The sequence below is a fragment of the Pteronotus mesoamericanus genome, unplaced genomic scaffold (genome assembly GCF_021234165.1).
Source record: "Pteronotus mesoamericanus isolate MK-2021 breed Mesoamerican mustached bat unplaced genomic scaffold, CSHL_Meso_final scaffold_54, whole genome shotgun sequence".
Classification (NCBI taxonomy): Eukaryota; Metazoa; Chordata; class Mammalia; order Chiroptera; family Mormoopidae; genus Pteronotus; species Pteronotus mesoamericanus.
This window is the reverse complement of record NW_026555321.1, coordinates 31293230-31313079: the sequence shown is the minus strand read 5'-3', so window position 1 is coordinate 31313079 and position 19850 is coordinate 31293230. Positions and strand designations below refer to the sequence as shown.

General features: G+C 44.0%; 1 protein-coding gene across 1 annotated transcript in view; it reads left to right on the top strand.

Moving 5' to 3' along the window:
* SLC6A11 (solute carrier family 6 member 11) overlaps nucleotides 1–19850 on the top strand; it is a 121252-nt gene that overhangs the window by 76863 nt on the left and 24539 nt on the right. Inside the window, exon 7 of the mRNA XM_054595889.1 lies at nucleotides 17464–17567. Coding sequence (XP_054451864.1) covers nucleotides 17464–17567 — 104 coding nt within the window. The remainder of the gene's footprint in view (nucleotides 1–17463; nucleotides 17568–19850) is intronic.

The following is a 19850-nucleotide window of genomic DNA, read 5'->3' as shown; positions in this document are numbered from 1 at the left end:
CCTTGGTATTTGCTTCTCTTCATCTACTACTCTTGAATATGACATACTGAATGTTCAAGCAGTACATTAATAATGAGGGAAATTGCCCTTAGTCATTTATACTTAATTTAACAGCTCAATTTTATTCATAAAGTCATGCTTGTGGTGAGTGTTTCTTAGTTCACACTATCTGTGAGTACATTTTCTGACAATAGATTTGCTTTTAACACATGGAGTAAAATCATATGCATTAAGGTATTTGACAAAAAGCTCTATAGAGCCTATTTACATTTGTCATTTTTAACAAGTTAGAGAGTCAATGTCTAGACCCACTTGCTTCTTTTGTGAATAAGTAGCTGAGTCCCAGAGAGAGGACATGACTTAGCCACAGCCACAGCTGGTGGAGAACTGAACTGAAATGCAGAACTTTCTGTTAAAACATTTTCCACCCTCTTTGAGACTGTTCTCTCATCTGTGAAGTCAAGAGTTGAAGTCATTAGACATGGAATCAAGGCCTGACTCACTAACATGCGACCTTGGGCACATCGCTTAACCTCTTTAGGCTTCCATGTTAATAAGCCCTATCCTCTCTACTGTCAAGAGTATCAAAGAGGCTGACATGTACAATAGAGCTCTAAGAAACACAAGGGCTGCAGAGAGGTGCATGAAGTTCTGATAATTAAGATACTGTGACTGTCTCCTGAAACTCCTCCTTTGTTAAGAAGAAGTGCACTTTGCAAATGCAATGTGTTCTGATGATATCTGACCCAGCACAGATTGGAGCAAGGAGAGCAAGGATTTCTTCTGTCTGTGAACAGCAAGATGATGGGGCTTTGATACATCTTAGTTTTCAGGGATTGTAACATTTGATGTTCTTCTCTGTGAAAACTCACTGGTGTGTGAACCTCATGTTCCACTTCCCTCACTTCTCGTATGCAGACCAAATGCTGGAAAACCCTGCGGGGAAAGTGCTGAGTCCAGCATAGTGTTCTCAAAGAGGTCAAACATAGTTCTGTCTCCTTGATTAGAACCTTGGCAATGTCCCAAATATTAGAAGCAAGTGGTTGCAGCTCAGCCTCCAATGAATAAATGCTGAGGTCCTTGCACTTCCTGCCCTCCCCCGCTCCCAGGAAGCAGTTTGCATAGTGGGAGACGCTCAGGTTCAGGGTCAGGGGACCCTGCTTAAACAGATATTGTATCTCCTTGTGCCAGAGTTCCTTCAGCCATGAAATTAGGGCATCAAGTAAAATCACTGATTTTCAATCTTTTCACTATTAGTACTTCTTTACTTTTTTTTCCTCCCTTTTGACCCATGCCCATGGGCTAGTTCATGCTACCAGGAAGCTCCTATTAGCAGTTGTATGTGTCTAATTAATAAAAGGTGGCAGAACCAAGGAATTAACTCTTTAAAATGCCTTTTGTGGAAAATGAGGCCCAGAAAGAGATGAGATGATTTATCTGTGGAAATATGAATGTTTTTATATTATAAATCATCTGAAAGGGGGGAAGTCACATATTTCCAGAGTTATAGATGATAAAGTATTAAGATTTCTCAAGGGCGTGGGAGTAAGTAGAGGAAATGGTCAGATAAATGTCATTCTAAGCAAGTATATAGTTAACATCCTTAAGGAGATAATCTAAACTACACTTGATCGCCACCCAAAACACAGATAACATCCTTTTCAATCATACCTCTCCCATGATGGCTTGCATTGCCCAGCACATAGTGAGTGCTCTCTGAATGCTTGTTTTAAAATGTGGTCATCCCAGTACTATGCTCCTGGCCAGGAGAGTGGGTGCCATAGTAATTGTTTATACCTCAAAATAGGTGCCAGAGTAGAGAAGTCACAGAGAGTAAAAGGAAGAAAGGGTTTTCTAAGAAAGACAGGTGAGGAAAATGACAGACATGAGCTTCTTAGTGAATGTCTCAGAGATGGAATGTAAAATGAATCTATAAAATAGTGCAAAGCATAACTGGGGGATGGGTACTTATACATTCTTATGCATAGTTCCTTCTGCCTTGAACCCTGTTGTTCCGCCTCATCCAGAAGGGAATTGTGGCTGAAAATGAGGCTTAAGAACTGCTCAGACAAATCCATGAATTGCAGATGGATGATTTAAGGAATTCAGACCTGTTTTCAATCTTCGAGGTGATATGAAGGAGGAGACCACTGAGTACCAGAAAATTCCTAGGTTTTATGGTTGGTGAATGAACGCTGGCTTTGGCTGCTGTCACCTGCGCAGGGCAGGGACTTCCTTAGATTACCCCCACTGATGTGATCACGAAGCCTGCGCCTTCTCACTGAGTGTCCTGGGAAGCATTTCCCTCCTGTTCCCATTGCTGGGATGGGAACTTCCTCTCTGTTGTCTTGGTGGTTCTGCCTGCACAGGGACACCCACATAGCACCACCTAGATTCTACCATTGACATTTTGCTGTGACTGCTTCGTTACAGACCTTTTCAAGCCTTCTATCCATCCATCCATTTTATTTTCTTGATATATTTTAAAGAAAGTTGCAGACATCAGCACACTTTACCCCCTAAATACATCAACATTCATGCTTTGATTTACTTTTAAAATTATCATTCTTAGATTTGCTGCTCAAGCCCATGCCCAGGGAAGTCACTGAGGTAGGTGCGAAGAATGAGGACAGCCCCTCTTTCCTGGCAGCTTTGCCCAGAGCTGATGCCACAGTCTTAGAGTATCACTTGGGAAGGAGTGTTACAGCGGCCAGTCACATGTCCTATTAGTTCACCTGTGAGGTTAGCCATCCCTCCTGCTTCCTCCCCATCCAAGGCCTTGCTGTGGTCAGGAAGGTGACTTCAAACATTGCAGATGGGATGCCTGTCATGCTCAGTCACAATCCCAGTCCCCCAGACCTGCTCTGCCCTCTGCCCTCTACCCCGGGCACTCTGGGCTTTCTGTGTCATTAGTCAGAATCTCAAGGATCAGGTGTCACTTAAAGCTGTCCCCTCTCAGTTCAGATGAGCAGAGGAGAGGCAGTGTGGATCAGGTGGCCATGTGACCATGAAGGTTGGCAAAGATGCCAAGAAATGTATCAAAAACAGCATGTGAGAGGACTCGGGCAGGTCACTGAACATCAGGTACCAAATCCATTTTGACATTGGGCCTGTGAGGAGCAGACATATGTGTGCCACTCTGGTCACCCTGGACATTCTCCTTTTGGCTGAGGTGGTGGCAGTCTCCTGAGAATATTAAAGGGAGGGCTGTAGGGTTAGACAGATCTAGGTTTGAGTCTTCCACTTGCTGGCTGGTTGATTGAGGGCCACTTCTATAGCCTCTTAGGCCTTAGCATCCTTATCTGTAAAGTGGAGATAATAATACTTCACTCAAGGTGTTATTGTGAGGATGAAATGAGATAAGCAGTCAGCCTCTTAAGCCCCTCGTAAGGAGAGTGAGCTCTGTCAGGATTTGAGGACCAGGCTTTCTCCTGCTGAGATGATACAAGAGAATTCACTGCTTTCTTTGTTTAAGGGCATCTTTGCACCCCTAGGTGATGTTCATATGGGCAGCTTGCACGGCCCCTCCAAGGCCCATGCAGAGGCAGTAGATTTCCTTTCAATCCTCACACTTAATGCTATCCAAGGTGACGGTCCGAGGGAGACAGAGAAGTCCTGGATGAGACCTGCAGAGCCCAGCTCTCTGGGGTTCATCTGCTGGGCCTGGGAGAGGAGGTGTGAGCTTGTAAGTAGGCCAGGCATCCTGCCCCTCACTGGAGTGCTCACATGCTGGTGGAGGGGAGGCTGGAGCTCTGGAACCAGTTTCAAATAGCTGGCTTTTCAAAAGCTTACCCTTCTGACACATGCCTACTCAGCCACCAGGTCCTTCAAAGATGCTTTCTCAAACCTGAAGTAATGACCCCTCTCTTGCCTCTCATCTCCTCCCACTGGATGCAGCACTTACTGAGCCAGGTGCCCAAGTGTGGTCTACATGCATCCTCTTACTTATCTCCAGAACAACGCCAGAAGCCTGGATACTACTGTTATCCCCACTGCACCCAGGAAGAAACTGAAGCTCAAAGAAATGATCTCCCCCAGGTTGCTAAGCCCTAGCCAGATCTGCCTGATTCTGTGGTTTGGGAAGGTACTTGTCTGACTGTTTTCCCTCCTATACTTGCTAAATTGCAAGCCTCAGAGCAGGGGATTGGGTCTTAATGATCTCTATATTCTCCATGACTGGCAGACATAACATGCTCAGAAAATGTTGCTGAGGGGAATTGACTCACTAACTGTTAAGTTTCTAGCAGCAGAAAACTTCACAGACTTTCTGCCCTAACTTCCAGTGCAATGCAGGGGTTTCCTCACTCCATACTTGACTGCTTAGTTACCTCTAGCAACAGGGAGCTCATCCCAGTGCCAGAGCTCTCAGCCAAAAAGGGAACTCTTGTGCTGCTGACTGTGACTGTCCTTACTTCCTAGCCACCATGGATCTCCTCTAGGAGGCTCCTGAAGCCAGAATTTGAGTGCTTTCCCTTTCACTGTCAGAATTCTATTTCACATGGAATTGAATAGCTTCTTCCTATATTCCCCCTTTGGCTATCACAGGCATTTTCCCATTCAAACTCTGGGCTACTTCTAGCCAAAAATAATGAACGAAATACCAGCTCTGTGAGTCCATGGGTTCAGGAAGGTGTGTTACACTCCCTCTCTCAGTTCTTTGTGTAGAAGCATTCCCGCTGGACAACCTCACATAGACCTTTCTCTCCCCTACCTCTAGGCATTTGCTGATACCATTTGCATCATTAGGATATTCTTCCACTTCCTTCCAGCCTTCCAGGCCAGGACAAGTGCCAAAAATTCATTGAAAACGTCTATCTCCATGAGTGTAGTGTCTTCATCCTCTTCCTTTTATATAGACTCTGCCCCTTGCATTCGACTTGAAGTTTGTCCCTAGTGTGGGGCAGGAGCTGGAACTCCATGGTGTCATAGTGTCTCCTGGGCTTTCAAGACTATAAAATTGAAACACAGTAAGGAAAATGAGCCCCATCTAATCCTAAAACACATCCTTGCTATATGAGCCTAGGGTGCCAAGGCTAGAAGACCGTTTCTGTCAGGTTTCAGCTCACTTGCCAACTCTGACTGGTGATAGACTCCTTCCAACAGAAGTGGACAAAAGAGGGCTGTGGCTAATTAGCAACATCTGCCATCAGAGGAATGGGATTGATTAGCAATGTCTGCCACGAGCAGGAATGGAGGTAGGATGCGTGTGCCATATACCATATTTTGCCGTGTATAATGCACTCCTGTGTATGATGTGTACCATGTTTTTGGCCCAAAGTTTCAGGAAAAACTTTTGTTTTAATTGTTTAATTCAATTATTTATTTATATTTACATACTTGTTTTTTGTATTACAAAGGAATTTTAGCATTTATTTTTGAACATACAGATATCTTTATTGCTTTCTAGAGTTACACTTTTAATGCATAAGCATAAATAAAAAATTTTAAAACATTTATATAGATACGGAATTAGCACTACCCATGTATAATGCACATCCTTATTTTTCCCTCAAAAATTTAGGCAAAAAAGTGCACAAATATACACAGCAAAATATGGTATTTGCCACCTCCATTGCAATCCAGTTTCTTTATTTTACAGATTAGAAAACTGAAGTCACCCATGGACAAAGCCAACATGGGGAAGGATTGAGAGAGGGAGGTGGGGGTGGGTGGGGCAGCGGAAAGTGGTGGTGGGAAAATGGAGACAAATGTATTTGAACAGTAAAAACAATAAAACAGTTTTAAAAAATGAAAAGAAAAGAAAACTGAGGTCAGGAGAAAAGAAAGAACTTTAGAGCGAACACACAGGAACTTACAGGGCAACCTGGAATTGGGACCTGGTATCCAAACCCTCTCAGCCTAGCATGTTCGCTACTTAACCTGGTAGCCAGGACTCTGCATGAGCCTTCAATGCTCCATTTCTATGCCCTGAGGACTGTAAGTACCTGTGGGCCTTCAACAAATATTTTTGAGTTCTTATCATGTACCAGGCAGTGTGGGAAGTGCCAGGGATGCATCAGTGAAAAAAAAACAGACAAAACTCTCTGCTCTTATGGAGCTTCCATTCTAGTTGGAGGAGCTAGAGAATTAAACAATGAATATAATAATGTGCTTAAATGTATTTACTTCTCTATGGGCAGATGTAGAGGTGGTTGCCTTCACCAGTCATGGCCATTTTCTTTTTCATTTCCCTCCCAAGAAGTCCTTCCTATGGACTGGATTATTCGTGATAGCTTGCGGGGCATCTTGGTGTGCCCTTTCTTCCCCTGGCTCTCTGCCTCAAACCAGCTCCCTGCTTATTAGAAGAGAAAAGTAATTATGGTGGGAGATGATAACGCTTCAAACTGGCTGCTTGCTCAGTTGACACAGGAGAACATGCCAGGTTGGGGCTTGGTTGGGAGCTAATGTCTGGTTTGGTTCAGAAGACCCTGTCTTTGTGCTCTCCAGTGATAGAGTTTGGGTTCTGTAGCCCCACCACTCATGCCAGCTCAGTCTCCTTCTGCCTCTGTTATCCTCAGTCAGGACTAGATAGGGCCACTGCCCAGGGGTCACTTAGAAATATGTGAGGGCTTCATTCTGGCTTCCACAATGACTAGATCTCCTCCAGCATTTAGGGAGTGGGAGCCAGAGATGCTAAACCTCCTACAACAAATAGGACATTCCTGCCCAATGAATTGTCCTGCCCAAAATGCCAGTAGCATCCCCCTAGGGGAACACTGTCAGGGGAAGGTCTTGTCATAACATGTAGCCCCCTGAGGCTACATAGACAGCCATGAGAAAAGCTCAGAGCTGAGAGTGGGCCATTTTCAGGCCTTGCCCACGCTTCCCATTGCCCCAAACTTCCTCTGTTTAGTTCTTTGGTAAAATGGGTCTCAGTTATCTCATGCAGTGGATTAAGGGGTAGGCATGCATAGCCCCCAGTATTCTACTACATAAAGCGTGGAGGTCATTACCATTGGTGCAGTGCCAACGACGACGGCCTGTTCACTCCCTCTGTGTTCTGCAACTGGGACATGGCTGTCTAGCCTCCGGGCGAAGGCCCAGCCACAATGACCCTGCTCCCTGCTCCACACAAAGGGGCCACCAGGGTCAGCCTACACACCCAAGCTCCCCCTGCAGAACTGAACAGTTCCTCGCCGCCTGCAGTGCAACCCTTCAGCCCAGTGACAATTTACTGGCAGGGCCTCTGGCAGGGCCCGAGTCAGCCCCCAGGGCTGGCTGCCCAGGGAAGTGCTTGGCACTGGAACCAGAGGCTGCAGAACATATTTCTAGTGAGGCTTCCAGGCCAAGAGCTTCTGCCCCTTCCCACCACTGTTCCTGCTGGCCTTGCTGCCTGCCCAGCATATTAGCATTTAAATATATCCAGAGTCCTCTCCCCACAAGCCTCCTCCCCACATTGAGTCCACCAGGGAGGGAGCACTTGAATCCTCCTCCCTGCAACTCCCTTCCCTCATAATGGCCATACTGTATTCATCAGCTTCTGTATGTGGCATTAGCCAAAAGAAGGAGCGAGGGCGCCTAGCAACCCAGAGGGGGCTGAGAAAGAGGTGGGAAGGAAGTGATTTTCATGTAATTATTCACTTCTACAAAAGCCGTTGTCAGGTACACACTGGAAACACAGCTGTTGTATTATTCTCCTAACCTACTTTTAATCTTTTAAAAATCTTTACCAATCTGAAAGGCCAAAAGAAAGAGCTTCGTTCAGCCATTTCCTGCCAGGCCATATAAGTTATGTTTTTGTCTCAGTCGAAGGTTTTGCCTACAAAAGTTGTGTTGTATGTGTTTTGTGTGTATGTGTGTGGCTATCTGTTTGAAAAGAAAATGTTAAAGGAAAAGGATGTGGGGCCTGAGCTCGAGGAGGGCCACCAAGCCGTGTCCTGGCTACTTGGATCTAGCCGCATGCATGTTGGGTCTGGAGGTTTTCACGCATCTTCTGAGCCAGGCGCAGGGTCGGCAAGGAGCCTGAGAGCAGTGAGGCTCCTTGTTGGTTCCCTCTGCCCCTCACTGCTGTACCCATGCATGCTCCCCTAAGGGAAGGTGAATCTGCTTTAGTGATGGGAGCTGCCATCTTTGGTGCTGTTCAGAAAAATGGTAAGTTCATTGGTGGAGAGGGGGCTGAGATTGTAGAAAAGATGTAGGAGTTTGTTTTCATAGTAGAGTTAAGAAGTGTTAGCCACCCAAAGAAATCAGATTAAGGGAATTGTACCAGCTATTCCACTACATACCTTATATTCACTGTATCCTACTTTCATGGACAAAGAATTGAGGCTCAGAGAGATGAAGTAACTTGCCTAGGGTTACACAGCAGGTAGGTGGAAAGTCCTTTCCATTAAGACCCAGCAGGGCTCACAACCAGGCACCTGACAAAAAACATCTCATTTCATTTAGTCCCCTCTGCATGGTGCTTCTGTGCCTTTCCCAAGGCCAGGCCAGGTTCCGGAGGGCAGTTCTAGAGGTTCAATTTGTCCCTGAGTCTAAGGGGACTCCACACAGTGGCCACTGTGTACATCTTTCCAAAGCTAAATGGACAAACGACTTCACCTCTCTGGATATTGTTAATTTTTTCATTTATAAAAGGGGAAGAATAATAATATCCTTTGAATCTAATCCCTTGAAAGTGCTTAGAACAGCCCTGGTAAGTCATAGGTACTGACATAGGTGAGCTGGTATCATCATGATTATTAGCATCACCGTCATCACACACCTCCTTTGTTGGCACATTTGTGGCAGGATAGGTTAACGCTGCATATGTCAGAGACCTCAAAGTGTTAGTGCAGCAAAAACCACCAACACCAAGGTGCAGAGGTGGAAGTACCAGCCCCTCCTGCTGGGAACAGCTTTGATGACAAGCAGAGGCACTGCTCTTCTGCTCTGGCAGGTGGCTCTGTTTGTAGACCTGAAACCATGTGTCTAGGGAAGCTTCTTTCTGTAGCCCATGCTGCCTTAGACACAATAGAAAATCACTATTTAACAATTCCCTTTCAGCTCCCCAGGTAGCAGCTGCACCTTCATGGAGTGAATGGCCCCTGGTCCCTGCTGCCCTGCACCCTATTCTCTTACAGCTCCCCCGACTCATCCCCCTCCACTAGATGTGCTATAGCTTATCTGCCTTGTGCATCGTCTGTCTCTCTTGCTAGAATGGAAACTCCCTAAGGGCAGGAGCTCCTGGAACTGTGCCTGGCACATAGTGGACACTCAGTGCATGTTTATTGTCAGGGGAAAAAAAGAGGCTTTTTTTATTTCTTTTAGATGTTCAAAGACCAGCATATCCTGGGGAGGAATCAGTGTTGACCAAGCACCTGGCGTTCACTAGAGCACATGGCTGGGTTTCTGAGCACTTCTTCAACACTCTCCAAGAGCCAGGCATGGGGCTGAATCTTTGTTTCACACACATCATCTTCTTTAATCTTTTGTGTATGAGAGAAAGCGAGGGAGGTGCTAATCACATGCGCACAATGACCTCACCTGGCCCTCCCCAATCAGATAAGTCACTTCTCTTGAGGTAAGAAAAAGGCTTGAAGCCTTCTCCCTCAAACTTCTAAGAGATTAGACATTCTACTTAATGGTCAAGGTTAAAATGTGAGGACAGGGTGAGAGTGTTTCTGCCTATACACACAGAGGTCCCTAACATGAAGATGATGATGCCCACTGCAGGGCAGTGCGTGGGTCACAGGACATAGGAAGGTGCCTTGTAAACTGTAAAGTACTGTCCATGTGGACTGGGGCAATATATACTAAGCATCTATCACCACAAATATGTGTGAGTAGGGAAGAATTTGTCCTTGCCCATCCATCCTTCCTTATCTCTCCCAGTTAATATCATTGAGTACTCCATGTTGCCCTGTGCTCGGCCTTGAGAGTCCAGTTATAAAGGTGGGTTGCATCCTGATCTGTTGCTTTCTGCTCCTGCTGTGCACAAGGGCTCTTCAGAACCAGTTGCCCTGAAAGAGGTAAGGTCACCCCAGAGTTGGAGAGTGGGACCACCCCTCTTCTGAAGGGGCTCAGCTCCCCTGTTCCCATGCAAATCTGTCCTCCAAATGTCTGAATGTGGACTGCCCACAGCCGTGCTGCCAGAACGCCCCCCATTCATCGCTGAAGAACATAGGGAGTGATCCGTTTCTCAGCTACTGACCCAGCTTCCTTAGGGTTTATTTTGTGGAGACTATTTTCCCTTCATATTGTGTTGAGAAATAGGAAGCCCTTTCTCTGCTGAGCTGCCCCCTTTGTAACGTCCTGGGACATGCTGGTCAATGGGGCTCAGTTGCCTGGTCTTCCTTTCATTGAGGTGGGGTTGCCTTTGTGCTATTTGACTTGACAGCCACAGAGCTGTTTAAATCCCAGCTGAGACTCCAGGCCTGCTCAGCATACCAGGACGCCTCAGCACTTCTCCGTAAAACCTGGAACCAAAATGCCTTGGGTTCAAACCTCACTCTTCCCTTAGTTAGCGATTTGTCCTTTTTTGGGTCTATTTCTCTTGTATAAAAATGGAGATAATAATACTTGCTTTAGTGATGTGGTTCTGTAAATTATGAGATTATGTACATGAAAGCTTCAAGTACACAGTAGGTTTTCAACAAATGTATCTCAAGTTTTCCAGTCTTGAGGCATCACCAAACTGGTAGAAGTGTTTATGAATGTTATTTTAGCCTGTTTTAATTAGAGTCTCATTTCTACTGTTGTCAAATCATTCCAAGGACTACCATGATCTTGTCTGATCTCTGAGTGTTTGTGGAATACCTAGGTGAAGGAAAAAGTAGCCTTAAGTAAAATAGACTTTGAAATAATGCCTGTAGCAGAAATAATGCTGTGTGTTCCCCAACCATTTATTGTTTTTCTTCCTGTGTAAATGGGAAGACCACATATCCCAAACTTACTTGCAATTGGGATCATGTGACTTAGTTGTGGTCAATGCTATGTGAGCAGAAGTGATATAAGCAACTCCCAAGGCCTGACTCTTAAAAACTTCCAAAGCAAAACTCCAGCTCTCTGTTCCTCACAGGCTGTGTTGACGTGGAGGTATCATAGGGTAGGAAGGCTTGTGTCACCAAGTTGCTGGGTAGAAGAGAACCCCTTCACAATCTGCATCTGGCTTTGTGTGGGCAAGAAATAAACTTCTGTTATGCTAAGCCATTGAGATTTGAGAGTTTACTGTTTAATCCAGCATAACCTATCAGTAATTATCTTAACAAATACAGTAGCTTCCTGATGGGTTAACTCATTCTTACCCAGACTGAGGGGGAAGGTTGACAACTGGGGCCCTGTTGCATTTTTCTCAACCTCAGGTATATGTTTAAGAACATAGACACACATTGGTTATGTCATTCTCTTAAGGAGTCTAATGATATAGACTCCCTGTGAAGCTGTATCATTCTTCTTTGTGAAACTTTTTCAAGGAAAACTAATCCTGAAAAGTTTTGGGTTCTGCAGTCCCAATGAGGATACATCTCAGCAGAAAAGTTGCTATCAACATGGGTTTTCCAAATGTGAAAAATAAAAAACACCAGTGAAGAAAGTTTTAGATCTGGAGTCAGGAAGATGTTAAGTTATAGCTAAAATTCTGACTTCTAAACCTGTGTCTCTAGCCCAGCCCTAGATTTAGCCCTAGACTTTCCACCTGTCTCCTACACATCTTATTATATCTCAAACTTGCCGTGTCCAGAACTATACTTACCCTTTTCCTCACTTTACGTTTGCAACCTCTATTTTAAAAACTGGCTCATCGTCTAGTATTGTACCCCAGTCCACCAAATTGCTCAATTCTGTGTAATCTGCCACATTCATTCAAGACCAATCTTATTTAATCTACCCTTTAAAGATTTCTTGAGAATCAGGGAGACAAGATGGCAACAGAAAAAAATAAAAGGTTTTTAAAAAAATTTCTCAGAATCTCTTCATCCAAACAGAGAAAGTAGGATAGTAAAACAATCCAAAAGAAACAAACAAACAAAACCCCCAATGACCAGCATAACTAGGTGACTTCATGAACTACAAAGTATCAACAGGTGGGTCAAACGCGAACAGCAATAATATCTGCATGATGTCAACTCTGTGGGATGAGATGAAGATGAAGATTAAGGCAAAGGGAATTTGGAAGAATGAGATCCAGAAGACCTCGAAATCTCTAATGTGTACTCACCCCTAGGAGGAGAGGACTCTGGGAGTAGAAGCTTGGTGGAGCTATCTGAGGATGCCAGCCAAAACTAGGAGAGATACATGCAGGCTCCAAGTCATAGATGAGTGTTGGAGGACTGTGGAAAGTTTGGGCCAAGATCTGGGCCCTGGGACTCTAAGGATTGACCATCTGAGGCTCCATGGCCAGAGAGAACCACACATTGAGGAGAAGCCAAATAGAGCAGGAAAGGAACACTAGAGGAAACAAAAAGAAATTTTGAGTAAGGGTGGAGGAAAGGAACAGAGAACAATAACATCCAGAAGTACTGTCTGCACAGTCATATTTTTAAAGACTTTTTGGTAATAACAGGAGAGATAACCCTGGAATTGTGAGGTTAAAAAAAAAATCTACTCCAGATTACCCTTATTCCTCTCCACAAAACCTTCTTCTAAGGATACAGAAAAATACATGTCATTTACACATGAGCAACAGAAAAAGATTGTGGTCAAATCCCATACAAAACTATTATAAGAAGAACTATGAACAGAATAGTATTCCTTCAGATAATAAATGCATTCCACAAAGACAGAGCCATAAAACATCTAAACACTGAAACTTATTTCAAAAACAGCTAAAAGAAATGAAACCAACAGTTGCTTTGAAACAATAGCATAAGTGAAAAAGACAAAAAGATTTGAAAAGATGGCTTATGAAAGGAGAAGATATTTCAGGTGAAATAACTCAATAGAAGGAATAAATGAGTGAATGGACACCATAGGTGATACAATATAATACAAATAGAATACAATAGATGATGGAAAGGAGAAAAATAAAGTCAGAAATGAAGAAATACTTTTTAAATGCAAGAAAAAGTTACAGGTATAGAAGATAGACAAAGAAGATCCCACATGCAAACAAGTCCCTAAAGAAGAAATCCAAAGTAATAGAAGAGAACATTTTCCCCCCTGAAATACCAGAACAGATTTGAATTTGCACCATGAAGAAGTACATCACATGTCTGGGAAAATCAACCCAGAATAGTCAGCATTAAGACATGCTCTAATAAAATTATTGGACTTTATAGAAAAAGGAAAAATCCTGATGCTCATTCACACAACAAAAGTAAGTGCTTTATAAGGGGAAACAAATTAGAATGGCATTAGACTTTTCTACAATAGCACTCTGTGCCAGGAGACAACTAAACAACATATACAGTATTCTCAGGAAAAGAAAAAGAGAACCAAGGATTTTATATACAGCCAAGTATGAAAGCCACAGATCAACTATTAAGAATGTGCAAGAAACAGGGAAATGTTATTTCCCATGAGCCTTTCCAGAGGAATTTACCAGAAAGCAAGCTACAGGCAACCACATTGACTACACAGGTATAAACATAAAGGCTAGGGGTGAGCATTAAACTTACAGTCACCTGTAGAACTCACACTTATGGTATGAGGGAGATAATATTTAATGGTTGCATGTTCTGTTAATGAAGATACAGTAAAAGTATTAAAAATTAGGAGAAAATGGAGTGTGTATATGAAAAATAGAATAAATTTACAGATTGCCTTTAAGTATTAACTAGAAACAAACGGGTATTTTTTTTTTCAAGTTACATGTCAGAGGAAAGGGAAGGAAGAGAAATAGAGGCTACTGGCTAATTTCAATATTTCTCATGGCAGGAAACCAACAGACAGTACCAAAAAGGGGGAGGACTAAGGGTGTTATATAAAGGTGTTGATTTAATGATAATTATCAGAATAACAATAACAGGCATATTCCTACAGAGGTAGGGGAGCAAGAGGGGAAAAAAAATCATTTGAGAACACATTTCCCTCTCATATGAACCTTAGGCCCAACATGTCCCCTATCGTTGCTTCTTCAGTCTTTAAAGTTGTGCCTCCTCCAGACAGCCTTCTCTGATTTCCCTAGCACATGCGAATCTCTCCCCTCATCTACCACTCCTAGGTATCAGGTACCTTGTTCTCCGAATGTGTTATTTTATCACATCTGCAGGTAGAGATGGAGTGCTCTATATAATTTTCAGTGCCTTTTTCAGAGTCTGGCACCACGTTCTACACACAGAAGGCACTTACTAAATGGTGGTTCATCAGTAATTTAGGATTGGTTGAAGGATTTAGGCTAATAGCCTCTGGGCTTTTCTAAGAGCTTAATGTTCTTATTTGTCAGAATTTTTTCAATTTGAAGTAACAGCAATACCATTCAAATTGATATAAGAGCCCTCTGAACTTGAAATGTCCTAGAATGTGTCTTATTTCAGTTTTGGCTGGACACAGTGACTCAAGTCATAGCACCATTGTCAGTCTTTCTTTGTGCTAGACTCTGCTTTCCTCTGCGTTGGCTTCATTCTCAGTTAGGCTCTGCTCTTCCCTCATGGTCAAGAATGGATCCTATCTACAATGGCTCCACTAAAAGTCCCAGGATTGAGTTTCATTGGCTTGGTTTGTATTATGTGCTCATCCCTGACCCAATCATTGTGGCCAAGAGAAATGCTTTGATTGGCCAGCCATGGGTCATGTGACCCCCCCAAGCTATCTGTGAGGAAGAGGTGGTTTCCCAAAGGAAAATTGGGGTGCTGTTACCTGAAAAGGAAAGATAGATGCTGGCTGGGCAAAAGCAACGACATCTGTTTTAGTGTTGATACACTCAGTGGGTAAACTACAAGAAAAATTCCCTACAAGTGAAAAATCATGGTTTGGGGGCTCATCCTTGAGACACGAGCTCTCTCTGCTGTTTTCAAACTCAGAGTTTATTTACCATGTTGGAGGGGCACTCGCCATGGGGCCCAGTTTCAATGAAGGAACCAGCTTTCCCACACAGCTTGGGGGGTTCTCTCACTGGCCTGGGAAAAGGATATTCAGTTTGCAGAGGCATTAAAAACAAGCGTGAGTCTTGGGGAGCACTGAGCATCCCGGCAGGCATCTCCTGTGATCTGGCTTTGTTTCCTGAGTCTGCAGCTGTACTGTGTTTTTCTTCTCCATGTGTTTTACTGGCCTCTGAGGCTTGAAGAAAGCACTAGTGCCCCCTGCACCTTGGAACTCTCCCCTTCCCAGGCAAAATACACTTACTTTTTCTCTCTTGGGGATTTGATTACCCAGCACAGATAATTTGGATAAAGGGAATCCACTGAGTTAGCAAATGCGGAAACAGAACAGAACTTAAAAACATATCCATTTCTCTCCTAAATCTTTAACACTTTTTTTCTGCACTGGACTCTCCCTTTCAACATTTAAGCATCTGAAAGTTTCTGCCATTTAAAACAAAATCTCCTGCCCTGGCCAGTGTGGCTCAGTTGATTTGAGCATCATCCTATACACTGAAAGGTTGAGGGTTCAATTCCCTGTCAGGGCATGTACCTAGGTTGTGGGTTTGATCTGTGTTCAGGGCGTGTACAGTAGACAACCAGTCAATTTTTTGCTCTTACATTGATGTTTCTCTCTCTCTACCCCTCCTTTTCCCCCTCCTACCCTCCCTCCTATTCCCTTCCCCGCTCCCACTTTCCCTCTCACTCCCTTCAGCTCTCTAAAGCAATTTTTAAAAATGTCCTCAGGTGAGAATTAAAAAAATAAATAAAATAAATTTTTCCTAAATTTTAGTAACCCTTTCACTACCACCCTTTAAGGCAAAATTTCTTGAAAAAGTTTTTTATATTCCTGTTTTCATTTCCCCCTTATATTTCAACCCACTCTGATCTGCTGGTACTCCCCCATCCCTTCAGTACACACACTTTATGAAAGAGCTCTCCCTACACTCTCATTTAGCTCCAAGATGCTAAACCCAATGACCCTATGTTAAAGGGGGGAAAAAAGTATTCATTTCTTAGGTTGAGAGGCAGCATTGTGATCTTCAATTTTAATGGATATTTATTGAATGATTTTTAAAAATCAAACATATCCAGGGAAGAGTGAAGTGTCATATAATCAAATCCCCAAGAAAGAGGAAATAGAAATATTTTGCCTAGAAAAGGGAGAGTTCTAGGGTCCAGGAGTCACTGGCACTTTCTTCAGATCTTTTAAAGTGCTGCCACATAAAAGAGTAGTTATGGTCTGGGTGGTGTCAGGACTAGGAAAACAGGATGACGTCCTCTCATTTTAAGAAATATTGTAATGGTCAGAATTCTCTAAAGAAGAAAGAGGCCGCATCAGGAGCTAATGAACTCCCTGTCACTGGCAGTAATCAAGCAGGAACTCGTCTGTCAGAAGTACTCAGAGGAGAATCCTGTGTTGGGTGGGAGGTTATACCTGAAGGCTTCTGAAATTCTGGGATTGGTTAAGCATGCTTCTCTAGAGGCAGGTCTTCATGATGCACATCTGTCACTCCCAGCTGTATCGTCTTGAGCAAGTTACTCAACCTCTATTTTTCAGTTTTCTCAGCTGTAAAAGAGGGCTAATAAAAGCACCCACCACATAGGGTGGCTATGAATCTTCAAGTACAGTAATGCATATGTGACTCAGCACCGGTGCCTGGTGCATTGCGTTTAGCATATATTTGCTAGTATTTGTATTCGGTGCAAAGCCCTGTTCTCTAGATGGCACTCAATTCTGAAGCATCAGTCCCATCAGTTGCATTTAGTAGTGGGTTTTCCTTCACAACTTCTAGGAGCTCAAAAAGAGCCCAGGAGAAAGTGTTAAGAGATGCCACTGTAATTCCTGCTGTGCACATCTTGCTGTCCACAGCAGTTCTTGTCAGAGGGGATATTAGAGAATAAGAAAGTAGTTTCCGTATTTCCACATAAGAAGCCTAAAATGCATGTATTTTGAAGGGTGATAAAGATTTGGTGGGCCTTCCGTGTCACCTCTTGTGTTCAGGTCAGCTATTCCAATGGTTCCCCAGACAGAATCCTATGACAATTTGCTCATGGTAGTCTTAATCACAAAGGAGAAAAATTACTCATTTTGGTTCAAACATGCCAATGAGCATGATCACATCCTAGGGGCCTACATTCCATAGTGAGTGCATGCTGTCGACACTCCTGAAAAGGAAGCTCATTCCCACTCTGCAGGTGAGGAGACTAAGCCTCAAAGAAGCTAAGTAACTTTTCCATGGTTACACAGCTGAAGCAGGGTCCTAAACATCCTAGTTCTTAATATTCAATGAACTACTATCCATAACCTCTGAAAAATTCTGGAACTAATTAAGGAAATTTATATTTAATCAAATGGTCCCCAAGAATAGAACTTCTGAAAAACACATCCCTAAGAAAGTTAGGAAGTTTGGTTATCTTTTCATCTAGTCTTTTCAGAGGGTGGGTATAGATGGGGAATTTCAGAGAACAGGGCCACCACACACCTGATTTCTCTCTGTGCCAACTTCTTTGTGCCTTTCTGCAGGTCTGGGTAGATGCTGGAACGCAGATCTTTTTCTCCTATGCCATCTGCCTGGGTTGTCTGACTGCTCTGGGAAGTTATAACAATTATAACAACAACTGCTACAGGTGAGCATTTCCCCAAACCCTGCCAGCTTTCCACAAAACCCTGAGAGCTCTTTACTCTGCCTCATATTTATCTTCCCACCTTACAGGGCTAGACAGATGGGCTGTTTCCCAGCTTGTCCCTGCCCCAGTGTCAAAGATAGGCCATGGAGGAGCTAGGAAATTAACAAACATGATCAGAGTGCATTCTAGGCTGCAAGCAAATCCTTTTTGGAATCTTACCCAGGCCTCCATCTCACCTTTTTTCACAGGGTAGATGAATGGCTTGCCCAAGGTCATGTAGCTAGTAAGTGGCCAAGTTTGGACTTGAACCGAGGTCTTCTGACACCAAGGGCCTTGTTCTTCTGCCTTCTGTTCATAAACTTGCATTCTGCCCTTCTCATTTGACAGTAAGGTCCTTTCCTGGCCCACCTGGAATGGCCAGTGCCCTCCATGTCCTTTAGTTTGACAGGCCTCTTTCCCTGACCTTCTGCAGCTGGCCACACCCAGCATCAGGATGGAGCTCATGGGGCTCAAGGTCAAGGATGTCTGACCTTGGCTGCCTGGACCCCCAGGCCAACAGTCTGAGTTCTGCAACAAGGCTGAGACAGAAGGCCAGGAACTTGCCCAAGGTCACCCAGCAGTGCATGGCAGAGCAGAAATTTGCATCCTAATCTCTCAGTCTAGGCCCATGGTCTGTTTACTGACGTCTCTGCACCCCTGAACTTAGTGTCTGGTCATAGTAGGTGGATATTCAGAGATGCCTGTATAGCATCTCTCTTCCTGAGTGTCCAAGAGCTCCTTATTCAGGTATAAACTCATAGAATAATGACAATGAAGCTATCTCTGATCACAGATTAGTTGATAAAGGATTTAGGATAAGTATTTGGGGAAAATAATCAAGGTAGATAATGATACTTTGTCTCATATCTGCACCATACTAAGTGTCAGATTGATTAAAGAGTTTAATATATTTTTTAAAAGGAAACCATTCTAAAACTAGGAATAAAATTCCAATGTAATTTTTCCCCCATACCAAGCAATTCTTAGACACCAGCTATGTGTCCTTCAATTAAACTCAATTCTAATACTATCTACCCAGAGATAACACCAAATTGTACAGGGTAAGGGCTGAGTCCTACAAGACTGCCCCTCCCCCCTTCACACACCAATTGCAAGTCCAGGTTGTCATCTGTGCTTCTGACTGAATAGGTTCGATTAATTTGCTAGAAAGGCTCACAGAATTCAGAGAAACATTTACTCACTAGATTACTGGATTATTATAAAAGGATGTAACCCAGAAACAGCCAGATGGAAGACATGCATAGGGCAAGGTGTCGGGGGAGGGGATGGAGCTGCCATGCCCTCTCTGAGTGTGCCGCTCTCCCCGAATCTCTGAATCTCTGAGTGCTCACCAACCTGGGAGCTCTCTGAAGCCTCTCCTTTGAGGGCTCTGTGTGTGTGTGTGTGTGTGTGTGTGTGTGTGTGTGAGAGAGAGAGAGAGAGAGAGAGAGAGAGAGAGAGAGAGAGAGGCTTCATTACATAGCCACGATTGGTTAAATCACTGGTCACTGGTGATAGATCTCAATGCCTAGCCTCTCTCCCCTCACTGGTGGTCAGGGGGTGGCATCCTCTCTGAGAACTAGTTTTGGGATCACTTCATTAACCCCTTTGTTATTGTGTCTACTAAGTGTGAGACCCTGGAATTGGTCTCACACTTGGGAGATACAGACAACAATGGCACAGCCCAAGTGTATAGCTTATACATTGGGGAAACTGAGGCACTGAAGAAGTGAAAGGAAAAGATCCAACATGCTGCAAAGAAAAGCTATTGTGGAATCCAATACACAATTAGGCAGCAAGTTGTGTTGTTCCTGAGGGCCTTGCGGCAGAGACGTAATTAGGTATGGCTGCACAGAGGCATACTAGAGAGGTGGAAGGTCAGACCAGTCTGCCCAAAAGACCTTTTCTATCTTCACAGTGTTCACGGGGAGGTGGGTCTAGGGGATGGGAGGTGAAGCACTATGTCAGCCACAATACAAAATGGAAACTATGGATAGGAAGAGAAAAGCCTCGGGGCAGGGAGAGCAGCACAGCAGACCTCAAGTCCAAGATGAGTGTGACCCCCCTGGGGATATTGGAGAGGGATGCTGTCTACGTACAGGTCCAGCACATCAGCAGCCGGCGTCTGTGCGGGCCCTCTGTGCTGGGCGCTGCAGAAATCACTTGGTCACTGTTGACCACCTCCCGCTAGGCTGTCTCCTCATGAGAACACGGGCTGGGTCTTCTTGTTTGCCACCATCCCTC